Raw genomic sequence first — 22,572 nt, 5'->3', positions numbered from 1 at the left:
AGCAATAATGCAGAAAACACCCCTGTGACTAGGAGCTGGGCTAAGTGAGATAAAACCGTGGGCTGTATCCAGCCATCAGGCCACAAGCTCCCCATCCCTGAAGCAGTACCACCTGGAAATCAACGTGGTAAATGATTTATTCCAGACCACGAACACTTCCCTGCCATGAACAGAGTGCAATGACTGTTCAGGGAAAAAAAAAATATGTTTTCTGTTCAAGGTTGTCATTGTTCTCCTGTCGGTCCATTGAAGGTTGCTGCTGGTGGCATGCACAAGTGTAATGGTGGGGGGAGAAGACTTGGCTGAAGAGTGAAGGTTTCTTTTCTGACATCTGTGGTTTGGGCATGGAGACACACATTTTGAGAGCTTTCTAGTTCAAGATTTCTTGATTTATGCAAAGTCGTACTAAAAAAGCATGTCATTTACCAGAGACGCTGTCATTCCTCCCACAGCTGATTCCTGTACCTGGAGATCTTGTGCAGTGCCTTCCTCTCGGGGAATATATCTACAGCTTAAAATGATATGGTTTTCTTTAACTGAGTCATTGTTTAAGTGGTTGGCTTAGCTTTTTGGGTGAATAGCTTATTTAAGCAACTGAAGTAGGGCAGCCTATTTGTTGCCTGGGAAAGAGCAGGTAGTTAGGCACATTTTCAACCTTTGTATTTTAAAGAAACCTTTTCCATCCCAGTATGAACATACAGGTTTACCAGGTTCATTGGGGTTTTTTGTTGTTGTTTTTTTTTTTTTTTTTTCCAAACATGTATCGTGGTTTAACCCCAGCCAGCATCTAAGCACCACGCAGCTGCTTGCTCACTCCCCCCACCCAGTGGATTGGGGGAGAGAATCGAAAAAAAAATGAACTTGTGGGTTGAGATAAAGACAGTTTAATAGGACAGAAAGGAAGGAAAATAATGATAATGATACTACTACTAATAAAATGACGATAATAGTAATAAAATTACAATAATAATACTAAAAGAATTAGAATATACAAAACAAGTGATGCACAATGCAATTCCTCACCCCTCGCCAACCGATGCCCAGTTAGTTCCTGAGCAGCGATCCACCCCTCCCAGCCAGCTCCCCCAGTTTATATACTGGGCATGATGTCATATGGTATGGAATATTCTTTTGGCCAGTTTGGGTCAGCTGTCCTGGCTGTGTCCCCTCCCAACTTCTTGTGCCCCTCCAGCCTTCTGGCTGGCTGGGCATGAGAAGCTGAAAAATCCTTGACTTAGTATAAACACTACTTAGCAACAACTAAAAACATCAGTGTGTTATCAACATTGTTTTCCTACTAAATCCAAAACACAGCACTATACCAGCTACTAGGAAGAAAACTAACTATCCCAGCCAAAACCAGGACAACATGATACAAGTTTTCACATGGTCATTAGCTAAGAGTACTTGGAAGTATGTAATTCTTCAGCCTCTTCCAATTCCTGTTAGTGATGCCCAGTTACATGACAGTAATGCCCACAGGCCTCTCACGCTCCTTTGGGATCTCTCTAAATTATTATATAAATGTAGGAATTAAAAGGAAATAAACTATATATGACAACTTCTATGACAAATACTCTATATCATCGTCCCCCCAAAATGGGGAATTACGCTCTGCAGTGTGGCTGTGGTGCTTCCTTGGGCAGGTTGATGGGCAGACTGGGATATAGCAGTGCCCAGGTCCTGCATCCTCTGGTGTACTCCATGGCTTACACTTCCTGATACACCAGGAACTTATGTGGCACAGCAGAGGGGGATGATTCATCTCCTTCCACACAACATCTGGGACGCTAGGCTTGAGACCTTGAATTCCCTGTGTTAAATCTGTGTCTGGGGCAATTAATAGTGGTACATCCTTTTCCAGTGGGCTGGAGCGAGTCATTTGGGGCATAGAAAAAAGGCAGTTCTTCAGCTCCTTGTGGAGGTGCCAAGCGCTTACCTCAGATCCCTGAAATCAGTGGGTATATATACTTGATATAAAATAATACAGGTACAATGACAAAAGAAATTTAGGAGCAAATAAAATGCTATATGTATGTATTTGGTACATGGAGCAGGTTTGTAACACATTCTTTGTGAATGTTGACTACAAGGGTGGGAAAAGCCTAGTTCTCTCTTACGTGTGTGACTTTGAATGTTAGGTTTTCAGTTTGTAGCTACTAAGATTACCAAATCTCCAATGCATGAAACATGTATGGCTTTTCACAGTATTACTTAATCTGAACTACTCCTTTTCAGCTAGCAGTTTGGCAAGGAATTTCCCGGACATGTGGTGTAGCTCAGATGATTCATTGCTTTTTGCTTCCCCTTTTATAGGGTTGCAAAATTCAATAAAACAGCAGTTCAGCTTTTAATCTGAGCACAGTAGTTTGTGGAACAGCAGAGCAATCAAGAGAGTCTTTCAGGCTCCCTTTGTCTTCTGAAATTAATTGCTTGATTTTTATTATGCACTTGCAGGAATTTGTAACTGTCTTGGTGCGAGACCCCAGGACACAAAAAGAAGACTCATGGCATTCTTACGTAGACTATGAGATATTTATTCATGTAAGTATAAAAAATATCAGTGCAGATTCTTTGGGCTCTTATTGCTGTTTCTGTCCAAACCAGGGTTCTCTTTGGGGTATTAATGGAATTTCTTTACACCATTTCTGGAAGGCTGGAGAATATTATTCTCCTTTTAACAACCGAGATGCAGTGGAACAGGTAAGGTGGGTTGGCCAAAGGTCATGCAGAAGGTCTGTGACAGAGGTGGGAGGCGAACCTGATATTGTGTTCACGTGTGCACTCCACAATGTCTTGCAACAGAGACTATTCTTAGATTTACTCATCAACTAGAAGATTATCATAGTCAGTGATGTCTTACCACTATAGAAGAAGTTTGGTGTTCAGGTATTCATGGGAAAACAACTTTCTTTTCAAGTAATTATCTGGTTATTTGTACTTTAAATTCTCCTGAGTTCTTCTTTTTGCCAAGTTATTTGGTTGCTGCAGTGTGGTTGTTTTCAGTGTACCTTGATATTCATATTATGCTAGTTTAGTGGTGCTTGGATATGTCAAGTAACTACATTTGGGTTTTAGATTGTAGTCTACCATATGCTAATGGGAGTGCACTTAGAATTACGGTTCTCTTGTGTCTTAAATCTGTCCTATACATCATCTTATTTTATTGATTATACTTCTTTGGTGGATGACATACGGAAGGAGTTTTCCTAATTTCGCAAATCTAGATCCAGGGATTTTAACTGCAATGTAAAAAAAAATTTTCTGAAGAGTATCAAGTATCAGGTGAAGAATTTGAGAGCACCGAGTTACATGGTAAATGCTTGGCACAAGACCAAAAGCATTTCCTTCCTGTGTGGGATAGTTAAGCATTCAGCGTAATGAAAGCAAGCAGTCAAATGATGGCTTATTAAATGTCCATCGTGACAAGTACTTCTCTCCTGTGTGGCAAAGCTGTGAAACATTTACACTTTGCAATGTGGTTTAAGTACTGGTTCCAAAGCAATTATATTTTTGACTTCTGGTAAATAAAAATTCTGTAGATTTGGCAGGGTGGGTGCTGTATTACTGTTTCACAGATGTTGGTGCTTCTGAATAGAAGTATATTACTGGCTTTCTCAGCGACTGCTAAGTTGGGGTGATGTCATTTAGACCCAGTGTTATATGATTCAGCACTGGGCATCTCTGAAGCTGATAAGCATCAGCTCAGCTTCCTACCAGCACAATGCCAGGGCTTTCAGAGACCAAGCCTCTAGGTCAGTCCTACCATCCAGGCTTCTCAATGGATTCAAAATCTTGGGTCTGCTAGGCTCTTAGCAGGATCCTCCTTCTGCCCAGCTCCTAGAGCATTTGGCTTCTTAAACTGTGAGGTATCCCAGATACTCATCTATTCCAGAAAGCTAGCATCTTTGGGCCCTCTACAGTCTGCATCATGTGGCTGTCTAGGAGTTGTGGCTCCTGGCAGGTGATTGAGGGTGGGTTGGACTGCAGGCAGATTTATAATGGAGTCCTGTCTGGTAGGTGGGGTTTCATCTAAACGTATGTTCCACAGGAAAATTTGGCAAAAGCATTTAATTTCTGTGAATTGCTTCTCTTTTGATGAATTGGCATTTTTCTAGTGCATTAATAGTGTTCTGTTGGAAAATTTCCAAATGCTGATACTTACAGAGAGCAGTCACGTTGGTTTCTTTGATTTGATTTAAGTAGGATTGCACACTGGAAGAACTCCATGCAGCTAACTGTTTGCAGGATTATAACTAGAATAGCTAAACATGTTTTTTTTTCCCTGCAAAGATTGGCATTATCTGCTGAAACTTTTTTCTGAGATCTTTTTTCCTGTTACTGCAAGTTGTACAGTAATCCAGATCGTTTGCTTTTAAAAAGAAAAAAAGCGATGAAAAATATTTCCCTGAGAAGCAGTAGAAACTGTCACCAGTCCTGTCTGAGATAAAGCACAGTCCTTAACCTAAAGTGAATTAATGTCAAGCTTTCCATTGGTGTCTCAGGGATTAGCATCTCGGATGTGTTTTTAATACCATGCCTGCACTTTAGCTTAAGCTGATTTACAAAGTAAAATGTTTTTTATTTCCCAACAGACAAACAGTATGTGCTTTACAAGGAAAACATCCTGTGTTAGAAGACGCTTTCGAGAATTTGTTTGGCTTCGACAGAGGCTTCAGAGCAATGCAGTGCTTATGTGAGCAACTTTATATATGGCTCTTTAATAATCTGTCAGTCATGGAAGGGGAGGATTGTTTCACCTTAATTCTGAGAATTGCAGAAATCAGAGCTGGAAAGTGTCCTGTGTTTCTTACTAGCACAAGTTTATTCTGTACAAGGCATTTTCTCTGCTTTAGACCCAGAAGAATGTGGTGTTTACTGATAGCCTTTGTTTGGTGAGCCCCCCTCTAGTTTGTAACAGATTTGATCTGCGTTTCCTTTTGCTATGCACAGGTAGCAGAAATAGCAGTCTAGTGTAGGTGTACATACCTCTTCTCTGCGCTTTTAGGATGTGCTTAGGTTCTGCAAGGACCATGAGACCCAGCCAGACATGCATGCAGGCTTAACAACTGGACCAAAAAAATCAGATTAATTTATTTTTCCCTTTGAGGTGTGTGAGAAGCCCTACAGTTTCTCAACCTTGTGTTCCCAAATTCGATTTCATGAGCTTCTGGAACGTGACCCGTGATTTTCACATGCTCGGGGTTGGCATTTGCTTATTGCCTTTTTCTCCGCTGTTTCGGATTTGATTTTTAACTGTGTGTTTGCTGCTTCTTTATAAAGACAGCTACCTGAACTGCCATCTAAAACGCCCTTTTTCAATATGAACAATCCTCATCACGTGGACCATCGCAGGCAGGGTCTGCAAGAATTCCTGGAAAAGTAAGTACAGCCTATCCTAGAGATGGCATTTTTATGATGTCATCAATTTTCTGATTTAAAATAGCTCATCTCTGGTACTTGAGAGCCACCGTGTGGCCATCTGTACATGTTACACATTTGGTTCTATTTTTTATTTGCACAGTCATATTTCATACACGTGACTTCAGCTCTATTGGTTATAAGGAAACTTCAACTGGGGCTTTTCCATTGTGTTTCATTGTATTGGTTATAAATAATAGTTTTGAATTTATGTCACTTTGCCATTGTGTACTAAGGTTGGGAGATCATTCACTGTGATGTCTATTTCTAGCTTTCAAGAATAAGCTACATATTCTCATGCAAAGAAACAGACTTCTCTCCCTCTTTATGTTCGTGGAAAATCAGTGTCTTTGTGGGCTAAACCCCTGGGAGCCTGGGAAAATTCTGTAGCAAGATCTCCTAACATAGATATTTCCTATAATGCCAGTTACTTTGTTTACCAGTCCTACTAACATAAACAAGCTCTAGCAGCTGTGATCATTTTCAGTACAGCTGCAATCTGTATAAAATCATTCATCAGACATAACTAGAGTCTGACCTGCATTACAAGGGCGTACTGTGTATGAGTTTCAGTACTGCATCCCTTAGTCCCACTGCTGTAACCGCTTCACCTTCTGCAGTGGCAGAGACCCTCTTGGTGTAAGTTTCTGCTTTCTCTGCCATTCTTGTAGTGCCCTGGCACTGCCAGTGTGAGAGCAGGCTGCTCACAGCTCCTGGGGCAGGAATTGTGCATGCACTTGCTGGGTAAGGGCATGGTAAAACACTGCAAGTGGAGACTATTCATCTTCTTTCAGTATCAATGTTTCCATGAATCAGAACTGCATAAGCAAAGGGAAAAAGCAAATAATTTAAATAGGCTTTAAGCCCTGTGGTTAGTGGGTAGAGGAATATTGGACCCACTGTTTTTCCAGTCAGTGTATTAAGCCTCCCTAACAGACAACAAATCATTGGTCCTGAGGTATATTTGTTAGGCTTAACAGCTGAAGGCAGGGAGAGCTAAACGCTGCAGGAATAATATTCTGTTTACAGTTATATAGGATCTGTGGCCAAAAGGATAGCCCGTAAATACTGGCTGAAGGCGTGTGAGACAGGGAAGGGAAAGCAGAAAAGGATCAGAGACTTTTTTTTTTTCTGCACCTCAGGAAAGGACAGTGAAATAGAGTGAATGTGCTGTTGGAGGCGATAATATTAATGGTCATACGAAGGGTGTGGTAGTTCAGGTCCCTGGGTCTGAGCAGTTCTAGCTTCGCTGTGCTGCCCCATGGAGTAGTGCGTTTCTAAAATCACTCTCATTTTAAAATGGCAAAGAGGCCAAGCTGGTAACAAGATACAGTATTTCAGCATCAAAAATATTTACAACCACTGTCTGTGCTTCAGAAAGCTAAACAGAGAGGTAGATTCTCTTAAAACACATCCTCACTCTCCAATTTTGTGGATGTCTGTAGCTTAAATGGGTACTGACAGCAGAAAATGACAGCATGTGGAGCATTTTACCTTGCTGCTGTTAGTCCAGGAGTGGGAAAAGAGGCATCTCTGTTGTAAGGTAATGATTTAAAGGTTTGAACTTGGATGCTGTTAAGAAAGGTGTCAGCTTTCTCTCAGCCCTGGGGAATAGCTGGAAGGAGTTTTCAGAGATAGAGTTGTGTTGTGATGAATTGGCTTGGCACCTTATGTGCTCTACCATTGCCCTCTGCTGGCTGGCACCTCTGTGCTGCTGCTGCTTACAAGAAGGGATCTTTTTACTGGCTCAGCTAGGCTGCCATGATGCTTTTTTCCCCCCCCCCCCTTTTTTTGATGAGTCTGAACCAAAGGTTATGATTTCTTTCTCTGAAATTGAATTTGTGGGACTCATTAACAAGTGTGTGTGTGTGTATACATATATGCACACACACTTGACTTTACTAAAGCTCTGGGTCTGGATGCTGCATGTTCTGTAGTGTGGCAATGCCAGGGGAAGCAGGACCTCCCTGCTATATTAGAAAGGGGGTGGGAAAGGAGCCAGAAAGTAGTTGCGTGGGGCAGTGTAACCCAGAACTGCAAAGCCGAGTGCTCCGTTCGCCCCAGCAGTGATGGCAGTCACTGTGCGCAAGCTTAGAGCCCCGCTGGTGTTTCTTTGTGACAGTGGGAAGAAATGGGATTCGAGCCTCTGTGGACCTGCCAAGGGAGAGGTTCGCAGGTAACACTTTTCAAATGCCCACGTGCGATGCAGGAACCCGAGCTCCTCTCTGCACTCAGTGCCTTGTGAGGTTATCGGGATCCAAGCCATCTCCGAAATGGAGTTCAGATCTTTCACAGTCTCGGTTTGTGCCCTGTGCCTGTTGCTGTGTGAGCAGGTTGCTGTAGTGTCTGCCTGGGCAGGAGCTACGTGCCCGAGGAGTAAGGATCGAGCAGCTGGAGGCTCTCTGGTATTCAGCTTCTGGCCCTGGGAGCACCTCCATATTGCCTGTATGTGGATGGCTGTGGACTTCTCTTGTCCTCCTTCACGTCTCACTCCAGAATGAGTTAGCATGGGGCAAGGTGCGTACTTAGAGCCTTTGTGAAACCTCTCTGTGCTGAGCACAGTAGTGTGAGAATTGGACCAACAGCTGGAAACTAAAGCAAAGCACTAGAGTTTGGTGGAATCTGGAAACGGGTGTCCCATTTTGATTTGGCTTTACTGCACAAATGCAGGGTAAGACCTGCTTGTCTTATAGGTTATTATCTCTGAGTGATGAAGAGCTGTAAAGCTCACTTCTTGTCTGGGCATAATTTAATATTTCAAGAGGCCATTTGCATTAACGGAAGTCAGCTAGCCCCTTTTCAATTATGAATTACTTCGTAAGAATAAGGAAAATTATGTGTTTTTCCTGGTAAGTATCCTCATCCTTTGAGGATGTCTGTAAATTCACAGGAAAAGCTTATTCTTAAATTAGAGGTCAAAATTAAAACACTATCTTATAATATTAGGTTCTGTAAGATCCTCTTTTGCTTTCATCCCTTTGTAGCTGCACAGGTTTAACTTTGGAATTTAGATTACCTTCACAGAAGATCATTTGGGTTTGCTTATTAGAAAACTAATTAACAAAGCAGTTTTAAATGAATTGGGGTTCAATCACTGACTTTTTTTTTATTATTGAATACAGTTGGATCCCAAAAAATTATGTGGTTTAGGAAAAAGAATTAGTCTTCAATTAGTTTTCAAACATACAGTTTATGATGGGGTGTAAGACATACTAGGAGTTTTGAGAAACGCAGCGCTCGGGTCCACAGGAGACGAAGGGCATCCACAGTGTCGCTGCTCTGGATGGCTGTCCATCGGGCTCGCTTAGTGCTGGAGCGAGCAAGCCACCCAAAACTTGCCTGCCTAAGGCAGAGCCGTCCTCTGGAGGTGGCTGGGGTTTTGCCCTCCTCCTCACACCTCCTTACCCTCCCCACTGCAGTCCCACAAGCATGAGCTGGTGCAGGGCCGGAGGACTCTCCCAGAGGTGTCTCCACCAGGTGCTCTCTCAGGGATGTGGAAAGCGGGAGACTGGCTCCAAAAGGGATGGATGTCAGCTTGCCGGGGCTCAGGCAGGAGCATCGGTGGCCATGGGGCAGGTGGGATCTCCTCGGGCGAGTAGTGGCGGCCTCTTTCCAGTGGAGCCTTCCTAATATTTCCTGTCTGGTGAGTGAAGCGAATAATGCCTAGCAGGCGTGTCGCTTGATGCTTTCCTAAACGTGTGCATTATCAGATGCCCATGAGTTGCTTCACAGTTGCTCGCTATCAGTAACATTTCCTCCCTTATAAAAAATGAAGGAGGAAACGCAGTCGGCTATTTTTTAAGAGGAAACTGGGGCTTTGTTTGCTGTGGGCTGGGGCGAGAGGCTGAGGGGCTGGATGCTCAATAGAGGGCACCACAGCACAGGCTGTCATCCCCCGCCTCTCAGCTCCTGGTTTTGTTTTGCTTTTTTTTTTCCCTTCCCCTTGCTCTCATGATATGATGTAAATGGGCAGAATAAATTTGTCGAAAACAAAATCAGAGTGTTAACCTTCCACACACATGCAAGTGTGCATCTGTCATTGTATTAGGTTACAGTAGATACAGGAAATCTTTAGTTAGGATTAAGTTGTACTGTTCAGCCATATGTTGTTCTCCTCCAGCAGAACAGTGTATAATATACCTAATAAAATCATGTTGAAGAAAACCAGGTTTTGGACCTTGTCCAAATAAGACAAAACACATGTTTTGTCTTTTGTAAATGTTCTTGCCGTAACACGGGGAAGGAGAAATACTCCTCGTACAGTATCCAGCATTTCCTCAAAAAGGGCGTTATTTCTTCTGGTTGTGGAGTGACCTTTTTCGGCCCTGCTTCTTTAAAGGTCTGGAGATCACGAGCATTTACTGAAAGCTTACAAACAAAGATTCACATGGCTGTGAATAAAAAATGATTTTATTACCTCTAATTCAAATGTAGAGCCTTATCCTGCAGCCCCCTTAATCACATAAGTAGTCATTATGCATGTGAGCAATCTGGCCGAGAGGAGTGAGATCTCTGACAAGTAATGACTACTGATGGGATCAAGACTTGCAGGATTTAGCCTTTCGTTCTTATTCCAGGCGTGCATAGAAAGTCTGTTGTTCTCTTAAATATGCTCAGTCAGTTTATAGGAATTATCACCGTGAGCCGTGACTCTTCCATTAGCGCAACGGCAGCGAGAGCTGATTTACGTTGCTGTAACCGCAGCTTTGCATTGACACTGGCTGTAATAAAACTGTTTGAGAAGCACCGGGAGTGCTACTGGTTGTGTTCAAACTGCTCATGCGTTCAGCCTCTGCTAAGACATCCAAGTATTAATATTATGACACTCCGCCTTTCCTCTTGCCTTTTCAATTTGGTAGGTGGTGTTTTGTAATTTTGATTTTTAAAGTCCTTGGAGCTAAATCTATGTTTTTTAGATGTACAACCCTTCATACAGTGAGTCCCCAGGACAGCAAAAGCCCCAGAGAGCAACTGCTATACCAGCACTTAATACTACTAGGAACATCTGGTGACAAATGTATGGTTATTTCATTGAAGAAGGAGTATTTTGAACAGGAAAGCATAACACTTAGGGATAGCACAGAATTTATTTTTCATTTTGATTGCTTGAAGGATGCAATTAAAAAGCAATCTAACCTGTTGGTTCAGATGGGGGGCAAAAAAGCGGAAGTTATTTTTTAGTTAAAAGAAAGAAGAAATGCTTCAAAAATAAGACTGGGTGAAAGGTGTTCATGTATTTGCTTTCAGGTTGGTTTTAAATGGTTTGCAAAATGCATTGAACGTTTGGTCCCTTCCCCCCTTGTGAACATCTATATATGTGCGCACATGTACATATATCTATATATATACACACATATATATGTGTCTGTCTGATTAGCTTTATGAACATCTTTCCATTTCTTTGCCTTGATTTCTCTTCACTCCTTTCACCTCCAGATGGCACTATGAAGCAGAAAAGAAAATTACTGTGAAATAATGAGACCAATGTAAAGTAAAATTGGAAATTGAATTATAGCTGCAGAAAAAGGACAGTAGCCTTGAGGTCCTGATCAGTCTGTACTCTTATCACTTTTGTTTGCTGTTCCATGTGTTAGGTTACTGCCGAGTTAATAACAGTGCTTTAGCAGTTCAAGGCTTAGCAGAATTGTACTGGACATGAAATAAAGCTAAAATGAATTTGTGTCCAATATCATTGACATTAGTGCTCATTACTTCTCTGGTGTAATGCCTCAAACCATCTAAAATCAATTTTAAAGATTACCCATTATTTTATAAAGAAAATAAAATACATTTCAAACAGCAACAGAGCTGTAAGTGTAGTGTAATCTCATGAACAGTTAGTTACTTGTGTTTCTGCTGGTTGGCAGGAAACTTTTGAAGGTACGGCAAGAGGAAAATCTGTGAAACTAAATGCCATCCACTGAATTTAACGTCTTGGCTTTTTGCTGGGTTACTTGGTATTAGACACGCAAATGTTAGAGTTGCAGAAATGTGCATCCCCTCATTGTGCTCATAAGCCTGGGAAAAACAGTTACTCTAGTTACTCTACAGTAAACTCCAGCATGTTTGGTTTTGTTTTTTTTTTTAAGAGGAAGAAAAGAGGAAGGAGAATATTTACTCCCCCAATTGCATAAACTATAAACGTGGATTTACTCCCCCAATTGCATAAACTATAAACGTGGATTTATTGTGTGGAATGATACTTTTTCTTTTACTTTTTGTTGCAATGTTTGTCTTTGTTTGGAATGTATGTTTATCAAGAGTCAAGGCTGAAATCCTCTTTTAGTGGCCGCTGAATGATGGCTTTTCAAACTGTATTCATGAAGCTGTTGCTGTCAAGGTGTGTAGACCTGTAAATTCTGTGTTTTGAATTATTTTTGCACAGCATTTGCTGGCTTCTTTTAGACTACGAAGAAGTTTTTCTGTGTATTAATACACTGTGTGCATTGATTTTTACAGATGTCTATTTGCTATGCTTATTTTTAAGTAAAATTGTGAGAACTTAGATCGGATTAAAAAGGCTTTCTCTAGGTATGAAAGTGTGCTTATTTTGAACTTCAGCGAAATGTGGTCCTTCTGAGACTGAATTTCAAATGCACCTGGTAGATCATTAGGGTCATTGCAGACATTTCCTCATTGGAATGTGTCGAAGTTTGAGTTATTTGGTTGAGGCTGTCTGTGTGTTTACCTAGGCAAATTAAATGTGCATGTACACAAATATCCCGCATTTTCAGTTAGATATCTCTTATTACTTATTTTGATTTGACAGATTTTTATAGGCTTAGATGAAGCCAGAAATCCTTTAATGTATTTATTAAACATTATTGTAATGTTGGCCACTTTAGAGAACAGTTTTCAGAACGTATTTGTGTTTTAAAACATTAGAGTCCAAACACCATTAATCTTATTTGAGAGAAAGAACTAATCAGTTATACTTTTCATTTTAATCAGAGTACCTATAGAATGCAATATTTCTTTCTGCTCTTACTAGTTCTTACATTAATGTCATCTGTTGTTTCCTATTGCATAGCAATTATTTTTTTTGGTAACGACTGTAACCTAAATGGGTAGAAATAGGTAAATATTGACTCTTAATAGTTTTGATTTGTTTACAGATTAATAATTTTCAGTGGTGCACTGTTTGGCATGGTCATAGGCTCTGATGACTTTATTACATGAGTAAAATTACATGTACATATAAAAAAGTCTCTTGTTAATCATTCCAGGATTTGTGTTTTAAAGAATTTTCTTCTTTAGAGAAATGTTGCAGCGAAGTTGCTTTTTTGCCCCCCCCCCCTCCCCCCCGCTCCCCCCCAAATGGTGATGATGATCCTCAATTCTTAGTCCTTGTAAAAGTATCTCTAAAACTTTCTGTGTTACTGGAATGTATTGTATTTTGTTTACTCTCATTTGATGTAAGTAAATACTCTGTGCTAAATGTATTTGAAGACTTAATTTAAAATACATATAAACTAAAGATTAAAATGGACTTTTGAAAAGAATAGCTGGAATGAAATAGTATTTAAGATTCCCTGAAAACTGTTTGCAAGTAAATTTAAATCAGTGTTCAGTATTAGCATTTTCATTCTAGCTTAAATGTACGCATATTTGTAAAAGTGTAAGTGATTTTAGCTAGTGTTGGCTCTGTTGTTTACAGGTATTTCAAAGTCCTGACACTGCATGTGTATGAAGTACTCTGTACACACTTCTTCCCGTCCCCCTGCCCCCCCCCCCCGAAGAAATTGGTGACTTGTAATTTTCAGAAAAGCTTAGCTATTAAAAAAAAAAAAAAAAAAAGAGTTCTCAAATGGAGACCAAATTTTCGTAAGTGTATATGCCTCCAACTGCCTAAAAATCATTAATTGATCCATGTGGTAATAACAGATGGTTAAATGGAAGAAATGTCCTTGAAGTTATTCTAATAGCAGATGTGCCTAACTATTAGCTTCGTGTTTTTACTCACCTAAAATTCCAAATAACGTAATAAGAAAGTAACACACACCTAATCATTTGAATATGTTCATTACCTTCTGTTACTGATTTAGGATTCATCTGAAAACTTAAAAGCAGGCATCACTTAGAATTTGTTCTGGTAAAACACTTCAGAATATATGTGCATGTATGTGCATCTACATAAAAACATTTGACTTTTTTCTTTTTCCAGGATCCTACAAGATGCATTATTGCTTTCAGACAGTAGGCTTCACCTCTTCTTACAGACTCAGCTAAGCCCAGAAGATATGGAGGCTTGTGTATCCGGACAGACCAAATACTCTGTTGCTGATGCGATTCATAAGTTCGCCTCTTTGAACAGACGTTTTCCTATAGAAGACGAAGAGAGAAAAAAGGGAAAAAACGATGCGGACTCTGATTCAGAGAGGTGATTTCTGTATTTCCTTACTTTCTGTGATCATATATACATACATACACACGCGCATGCTTCACTTTTTTGTTGATGTAATACTAAGATAATGAAAAAATTAATTGACTGAGATTTTATTGAGCTGTGACAGCTCATCATAGAAGTCTTCACACACACCTCCACACTGAATTAATGAATGCAGTAGAAATTCAATTATCTGCATTCTGATTATGTGAATTTCATTTAGTCAGACTTGAATTATTCGCGTTTAAATTATCTTGCTAAAAAAATATCCAACTGCACTCCAAATGGCTAATTAAAAGTCCAAATTTCCTGTCTCTCTTTGTGACTGGAGATAATTAAAGTTCTCCTCTGTTACTCAGGCTTTGAGTGTGTTGTGAAAACCAATTTCCTCCTTTTATTTTTTTTTTTTTTTTTTCTTTCCCCTCTCCCCTTTTCTGCAGTTCATCCTCCGGGCTCAGACCTAGTGATGACAGCATTTCATGTGGATGTAAAGCAAGCCCAGCTTCTGAAGAATCATGAAAAATCATTCCTGTATTGCTATCTTAAGGACAGTACAAAGCAGTTTCTGCTCTGTTTACTGGTTATGTGTACCACGTAAACACGGCTGGCTGGTAACGTGTATCTAAAAGACACGTCGTCAATACAACCATATGTCCTTACAAAATTTTCAAAACAGACCTTGATACTATTTCTTTGTTGATTTATTATGTACGTTGATTCACGTCTACACGCTACCTATTACATTTAGGTTTTTGTGACTATTAAAAACTCAGTATTGGGTAAGTCATGCTCTGCTGACATACGTGGCAGTTAAAATATTTCCCTTAGTGAGTACGTGTCTCGGATCTGGAAAATAAAGATAACTTAATTCCTCAGCTTAAAAGTTGGTATATCATATTAAATATATTCAAAGCATCTTTTTGTAATTTGCATCGGAGAAGTTTCATCTTTAGAAGTCATTTGACATTGGTGATGAAATTACATACCCCGCAAGGTATTAACTTTTTAAAGTAGCTCAGCAACATCAGCAAAACAACATTTGTACAAACTATATGCTGCTGACAATTTGAGATATATTTATATCTTCCTCTAGTCTTTCTGTAATGTTTATGGAAAGCTTGGTTTTGTCATGCATAAGAACTGAAGGCCAAAATTCTTGAACATGGTTGCTTAGAAGTTAGAAATATTAATAAAAATGACATCATTTCTAGGCTTGCTGGAGATTCTCACTTCCCAGGGAATTACGGATACTCGTTCCTAGTGAAAATCCTGGATGAGGTCCATTGAAACCAATGGCTGAATTTTGCATCGACCTTGCTAGGGCCAGGATTTCGCCCAGCGTGTTTAACTTTAGGCACCTATATTTGAACGAGCTGGGAGAGACGTTTTAGTTTAGCAGCTCGGTTTTAGTTCAGTATCTCTCTCTCCAAGATGATGATAATCACATAGCTATAACATGCTGTACGGATGTGGACCTCTCCACTCTTTGGGAGTAACAGGAGCTGCTGATTTCATTGTGGCTGTAGTTAACGCGTTGGAATATTGACTTTTTCACAAACAAAAGGCAGGCTTGAACACAACTTTGTGACCACCAACACTTATTTTGATTAAACGTCAGTTTTGCTCTTTATTGTTAACAGCAGCTGCGTAGTGTCTTGTCCCAGATTCTGTCAAAGGAGTATGTTTCACTGTGGTGTTGTATTTATATTTGACATTTAACTGCTATTAAAAAGAGCTAGGGGGTCTGATCACCCTAGCAAAGCTCCCATTAACTTCAGTGCTGTACTTACTGGCCTAGAAATGAAGGGAGAGAGAGAGTTGGTTTTTTTTTTTTTAAGAATTCTGTGGATACTTTCAAAGAAGGAGCATTTTAAACCTGTGAATTACAGAAACAATAGATTATTAAATGGCCAGCTAATAAAGGGTAGCATAGGCATGTGTGGGCATGCTTTTTTAAAGCATCCAGCTGGGAATCTGTGTAATTTTAGAAACATGTTTTAATAGCCCGAGGATAACATCTCTTAGGTAACTACTTTAAGCCACTGTATTTTGTTGATGGTAGCACTCTTATATGATAAATATCTGTGTTTCTTTTTGCTTGGTCTTATTGAATTGCACAAATGTATCTATTCACCTTCTCAGCTTGTGTGTGAGTTAGCAGCAACGCTATTTTAATGTAAAAGTGATAACATTTAATTAAAGCAACAAGTTATCCCTAAAAGTAGCTTAAAAAATAGCTGTTTTATTGCCAGGCAGAGATTTTCATTACTTGACTTTTTTTTTTTTTTTAAGATAGCACATTACAAGAAAAATTGTTTAGCACATTTATTTAAAAGATGGGGAAAATATAAAAACAAAAACTGGAATAATGTCTGAGAAAGGTATTAATGGTTTTATTTAACGCAATGTCAGGGTAGTGGGCTTTTGTTTTAAAAGATTGAGCTAAACTGTTGAAGCACTTTACAATTCTCGCCAACTAACACATCCTCAATATCTGACAAAAATTACAGAAATTCAAGGTTTGGAGAGCCTTTGTGGCTATTTTTTAATTCTAGGAGCTTATCTGTATGCCAGTGAGTGTTTTCCAAATGAAGATGTTTCTGAAATAAATATTTGTTTTCTAATCATTCTATTGTTGTTCTGTTAACTTCTTCGTCACCCTGTTCAAAAATTCTAAGACTATTATAACAGAACTTTCTTCCCAGCTTTGACAGAAATTTGTTTAAATATTTATCTTTTGAGTGTCGTTTGTGTAGCTAGTATTACTGGAATTTTTCTTATTAAAGGGGAAGGAAAAGTATTCTATGCTATAGTATGTCGTCTTTTTGTATCAGCTGTATGTAACTGCATATAAATGCTTTAAGACATTTTGTTTAATTTGGAATATTTAAATGTAACTTACAAATTTAAATGTAAAAAAAATTATTTTTAATGTCTTTTGTGACTTCAATGATTTGGTGATTTTTCAACACTGTCATATATTTTGAGCAGTTGATCACTGGTATTTTGATTCTAATTCTTTAGTTTTGAATAATGCTGATATTTCCTGCTAGTTTTTTAAACAGGCTAATATCTAGTTTATAATATCATCTAATTACTGTTGCTAATTTATATCTAATTGCAATAATTCTGCACTCAAAAGCTTCACTTTAGCTTTTGCTTAGAACTTTATATTCTCATTTTTATGATGATTTCTTAAAAGCTTTTAAGTAATTAAATAAAACAAGTTACTACTTTCTATCTTGTGTTTAAACCTGCCAGTAAGGCTTCCTTTATTTCAACATCAATATCCTAATCACTTTGACTTACCATGTGTAATTACTCTTCAACTATTTTTGTAGTGTGTGTGTGTGTGTGTGTGTGTGTGTATATATATACACACTGTTGTGTTTGGGTTTGTTGTTACTGTTTTTGTAGAGAATGTAAAGAAGTGAAAATCTCCAGGCATATGTGCTATCAAATTCTGTAACATGTAACTTCAGAATATTGTAAACTAGTGTTAAGCAACCTGTTACTTACAGTGTCATTGAAATATACTTTCAAGAGGGACGAGAAAGATTGTCCTTGGGAATGAAAATTTTCATTTAAATAGCAACGTAGTTTTGTAAGCATTGAGAAAATTTATGCTCTTAAACGCCTCACTGTATAACACTGCACCATTCCCTGTTCATGGCTTTTTTTCACATGTGATAGATTGAAATTTTTTCCAGAGCAATATTTAAATTATATAGGTACGCAGTGTTTGTGACTTGTTCTGTTGTAAAATACAAGGTGCAGATAAAGTCAGCGTGTTCTGCGGCGAGAAGAATAAAACGTGTGTGTTTGTGTAGTCTCTCTGTAATTGCAGGAGTAGGAGCAGTGCTAATGACCAGGGCGTTTACATTTCTCCACTAGCTTCTACAATGTTGCAAAAATGTAAATCATTATTTCCAGAATCAGGTTGATTCTTTTCATGAGAGGCCTAAATGCTTAGGGAAGACACAATTATTCTCTTCTTCGGTGTTAAAAATACTCTGTAGCGTGTTTAAATCGCTTCTTTGCCTTCCGGAATAAAACCTCCTCAGAAAATAATTCAAGTGACCTTTTAAAACAGAAATCAAACTTTCTCCTTGGGGCTTAATCCCCCGAGTTTTTAATTTGCGAGACACCCCTAGCCCACGCGTGTGTGGCTGCTGAAGCTGTCACGCAGGGGCCGGCGAGCGCTTCCCCTCGGTTCCCCGCGGGGCTCTGCCACCGCGCTGCCCGACAGCGGCTGCTCCCGCCGGGTACCGCGCTTTGCCGCCGGTGCAAGCGGCGAGCGCGGAGGAGGACTTAAAAAAAGGGGAAGGGGGGGGAGAAAAAAAAAAAAAAACCAACGGGAAAGGCAGGCAGCATCCCAGGTCGCGCTGCCCGGGGCGCCGGGAGGCAGGAGCGCCGCTCCCCGCCGCCGCTGCGTCCCGCCGGCCCGGCTCTTCCCCGCGCCCCGTCCCCTCCCGGCCCTGCCCCGGGGCCGCCGGCCGCGGAGCGGAGCGGGGCGAGAGCCTTACCTGGGGCCGCCGTCCTCTCCGCCCCGCTCCGCTCCGCTCCGCTCCGCCCCGCCCGGCCGGAGCTGCCCCCCCCCCCGCCCCGGCGCACGGCTGGGATCGCGGCGGCGGTGCGCGCGCCGGCCGGCGGCTGCGTGCGCGCACGCGTGTGCCCGCGCGTGCCCGCGCTCGCCGGGGGGGCGGCTGTCAGGGAGCGAAGCCGCCCGGCCTTGATCCGGTAACTCGTGGCAACCGCAGCCCATGGCAACGGCGGGGGGAGCGGGAGGGAGCGGGCCGGGGCGGGGGGGGGGGGGGGGCACGGCCGCCCGCGCTCCCGCAGCGCCCCCTCCCCATCCCCGCGCCCACGCGCGGCCGCGGAAGGCGCCGGCCCGGCTCTCCCCGCGGGGGCAGCGCGGAGACCGGCTCCGCGCCCCCCCCGCCCTCCCCGGGCAGCCCGTTGTTGCGCCCCCCGCCGCCCCGGGCTCCCTCCTACCCCCTCCTCCCGCGCAGGCGGCGCCGCCGCCGCCCCGCGCCACTCCCGCCGGCCGCGCCCGCCGCGCCGCCAGGGGGCGCTGTGGGTCAGCGAGAAGCGCGCAGCCGGGCGGGGCGGCGACCCCCGCGCCGAGCGCGCGCTTCGTGTGCGCGGCTTTCCGCGGGGGCGCGGGGGTTGTAAAATATTTTTCGTTTATTTCTCGGTTTTTACTGTTCCCCACCCCCCACCGCCGAGCGCCCCTCCCGTAGCCGCGCACAGCTCCGCAAACGGGCAAGACAGGGAGGCGCCCACCGCGCAGCGCTGAGCCCTGATGGGACTCAGCCGGGGCGGGGGGGGGAGGCGGCACCTGCCTCCCCACGGGAAAGCCCCCGCCGCCCCCCACGCACCGGCCCCCACGGCACGGCAGCGCCGGGCTCCGCAATTTTTAATTTTAATTTTTTTTTTTTAAATTTTTAATGTTTTTTATACAAAAGCAATTAGGGGCCAGTGCAAAGCCAAGGCGTGACATTTACCAGCCTCCGTGGCAGGCAGGCTGCACTTAAATGGAGGCCTTTCTGCGGAACAGCAAGAGCCAAAAGGCCTTGTGTCACCCAGTTATGTAAGACACAATCTCGCCTGAAAATGCACAATGAATCGGGAAGGATTTATGTAATTAATTGACCAGTCTTAACCTGTTATCGTGATGTAAGGAATTTGGAACTCATTAATTTGGGCCCTGACAGATTTCATATTAGAGCTGGCAAATATGGATTGAGCCTCTTATTCTTGTAGCAGCTGGAATTTCCATGACAGTGAGGATTAGTGAAGAAGACCTATTGCTCGAGTCAAACTGCCTCTTTTGTAATCAGCAGCCCTGCTCTGCATTAAAGGGGTAATGGGAAAGAGAAAAAAAAATAAATACCAAAAGGAGAAAAAAAGAGAAATGTGTTCACGTACGGAGCAGAGCAGGGGAGGGAGAGGAGGGACGTATCCTGGAGAGCAGAGGCACCAGAGTGGGGCTTTCCCGGCCCCGTGGCAACAAAAACGCCGCGAAGGCAGCCCTGGCGTGGTGGAAAGGGAAGGTACCCGAATGACAGGTCTGCAGCGTCAGCGTGGGGCTTGCTGCCTCTCGGCCAGACCTTCAGATGGAGCCTCCCGGGAGCCACCGAGCACTTGGGGCCGCGGCATCAGAAGTTCTGGGAGCGGGCTCTGGGCTGCCAAGGCCTGGAAGGATTTAGGGATAGAGGGGTTTGGGTCGTGATCCTGGGGAGGTGGGGACCAGGAGGCACCTGTCTTCCAACCTGGACCGTGATGCCCTCCCCAGCAGGGAAAAGGATGCTCAGGGTGGGTAAGGACCAGGTGCGGGGACGAGGACAGGCCTCCATGCAGCCACGGCAAGGGTGACTCCACGCATGGTATGCCTCAACTTGCCACGTACAAAGATGAGAGTAAGAAAACTCCCTTTGTCTGCTGGTTCGCGACAACCTCTCAGTACGGTTTTTCACAGTGCCTGGCTGGGGAGGGCCCTCATCCCATTATCATTTCTAGGCATTGATGTCATAGTAATAACATCGAGTGCAGACTGTATGGAAACAGTCTAGGAGCTTTTATTTTCTCTCCTGACAACATGTTAATGACTGCCCTGGTAGTGAATACAGTTGTTAGAAATGACTTTAAAAGGTTTCCATGAGGCATCATCATATTTGTCCCTGCAAAGTGTTTACCTCCTCTTGCGACAAACGCCATGCAAAGATGGAGGGGTATTTTTCCTTTTCTCATCATTTCTTTGCTTTATACTTTCCGGTAGTTGAACATTTCCCCTCCATGATCGCTTAGATCCACTGTTTGTTCCTGTGAGTCATTTCTGCATAATAACCTGGAGAAGGGAAAAGATGAAAAACGGGGGGAATTGACAGTAAAATCACAATTGTTTGCAAAGGCTGTAACGGCAAATGCAGATTAAAAATAAAATGCAGCGAATAAGGCCTACGTGGCTGGAATCCTCTGGACAACTTTGTCCACGCGCGTATTGGCCTTGTCTCCCATCATTGTGCTGGGATGATTACATGAATCCTGGTACCAAAACTCGAGCATTCAGTCCTACGTTTGGGAACCTCCATGGGGTTGAGCACTTGGTGCTGGAGACCTGCCCTTACCAAATTACAAACTCTTTGGAGAAGGGCTACCATGTCTTTTGGAGGGGGCTAGATCTAGCTCCGTGGTAGCCTTTACATTGCTCTCGTAGTTGTCAGCTAATAATCCGGATCATAGCTTTAATCTCCTTGATTTAAAACAAAAAAAAAAACCAACCCAGACCAACAGATTACAATTTGATTGTGCTCCTTCAAAGAATATCTTTTGTCTTATTGTCTCCTGATAAATTAAAAAATCTTCACACCTGTCAGCCAGCTCAGATTTCCCCCAAAGGTAGGGAATAATTTATCTTTTATGGTGGTACACAGACCCAACTCAACCACTGTCTCACCGAGTCTGTCTTTGCTTTTTTTAACGATCAGGAGTGGCAAACCACTCAGGTACTACTGCAGTGATAGGTTTTGCTCAAATGTTCCTCTTGTTAAAATGTTGATCAGGCACAGCTAATTTCCGTGCTAAATGTGCCAGCAGATGCCTGAGCATAGAATTATTTCAAACAATGAAACAAAGCATTTTAAAGTTTAAATGGATATTGTAATTAGAAGTATTAGCGCTTTCTCTGATTCCTTCCCATGGGTATATTTAAAATGTGCCTGAGTGGTAGAACTTTCCTGTGACACCCATGATTTTGGGTGCTTGCAAAATTAAAGCTAGTACTTATTACTAGTAGTGTCTTCCCCTCCTTTTTTTTTTGCTTGTAGGTAAGAAAACAGTCATCAGCTGAGATGGGTATTTTGTCAGATTCTTACACTATTTTTGTTCTTTGACGGTTAATCAGAAAGCAAAGCAAAAACATGATATAGAAAACTGAATACAGAAAAAAACACAGTTAAACCTTCTGAACAGAAATATATTTGCTTCAGGTATTTTGTAACTTACACCAATACCAAAAGTCTGTTTTAGTTTATGTGCAAATACTAAATGCAAATTTCACAGTAGAAGTGGTTAAGAAATATCAAGCGCTGGTTCAGTTGAAGTCAATGGAAAAAACTTTGTGCTGCTTATGCTGAAGGTGAAAAAATTCTGTCTTCCGAATGGCACTCAGATTAAAAATGACATTCTTGTTTGAGCCAATAGGTGGCCTTTTTGAATGTGCTATAGTTAATTTTTTCCTGAAAACAGAAGAATGTCTGCTTGGAAGTAAAGAACATTTTCAAACAGTAATTTTCAAACACAGTGAAAATGTATTTTTGTTTCTGAAAGACAATAGATAGTAAATTAAGTTCTGGATTTATTTCCTAGTATTCTAGAAGTTTTTGGTGTACTTATGTTTACGTTAAGTCCTGAGTCTTCAATACATGATAATGATAAATAATAGTGATGATAAAATGGACTACAAAGTCTATCCTTTCTTTTTTTGTATGTTCATGTTCTCAAAATGCCATATATTTCCAGTTTCTAAGACCTCTCATAGGTCCTTATTTCCTGTTATTTACACAGGTAATTAAAACAGTTTTAAAAGAACAGTATCTCCTTGTGCTTCAGAAAAGGAGCACTTGTGATTTTTCAGAAGTCACACCTCTGAGCCGAGCGTCAGGAATCTTGATTCCATTTTATTTCCTATATAAGCAATACATTCTTAAAAGGATTTCTGCAAGGAAAAGGCAGCCAGCAGCCATAGGCGGCCAAGCTCTCTT

General features: G+C 41.8%; 1 protein-coding gene across 1 annotated transcript in view; it reads left to right on the top strand.

The window, feature by feature from the left end:
• SNX10 (sorting nexin 10) overlaps window positions 1-16,437 on the top strand; it is a 36,066-nt gene extending 19,629 nt beyond the window's left edge. Inside the window, exons 3-7 of the mRNA XM_050891306.1 lie at window positions 2,458-2,544; window positions 4,596-4,696; window positions 5,284-5,382; window positions 13,586-13,801; window positions 14,248-16,437. Coding sequence (XP_050747263.1) covers window positions 2,458-2,544; window positions 4,596-4,696; window positions 5,284-5,382; window positions 13,586-13,801; window positions 14,248-14,326 — 582 coding nt within the window. The 3' untranslated portion in view covers window positions 14,327-16,437. The remainder of the gene's footprint in view (window positions 1-2,457; window positions 2,545-4,595; window positions 4,697-5,283; window positions 5,383-13,585; window positions 13,802-14,247) is intronic.
• The last annotated feature ends 6,135 nt before the right edge of the window (window positions 16,438-22,572 follow it).

This window comes from Gymnogyps californianus, chromosome 2 (genome assembly GCF_018139145.2).
Source record: "Gymnogyps californianus isolate 813 chromosome 2, ASM1813914v2, whole genome shotgun sequence".
Classification (NCBI taxonomy): Eukaryota; Metazoa; Chordata; class Aves; order Accipitriformes; family Cathartidae; genus Gymnogyps; species Gymnogyps californianus.
This window is presented reverse-complemented; position numbering and strand designations above follow the sequence as displayed.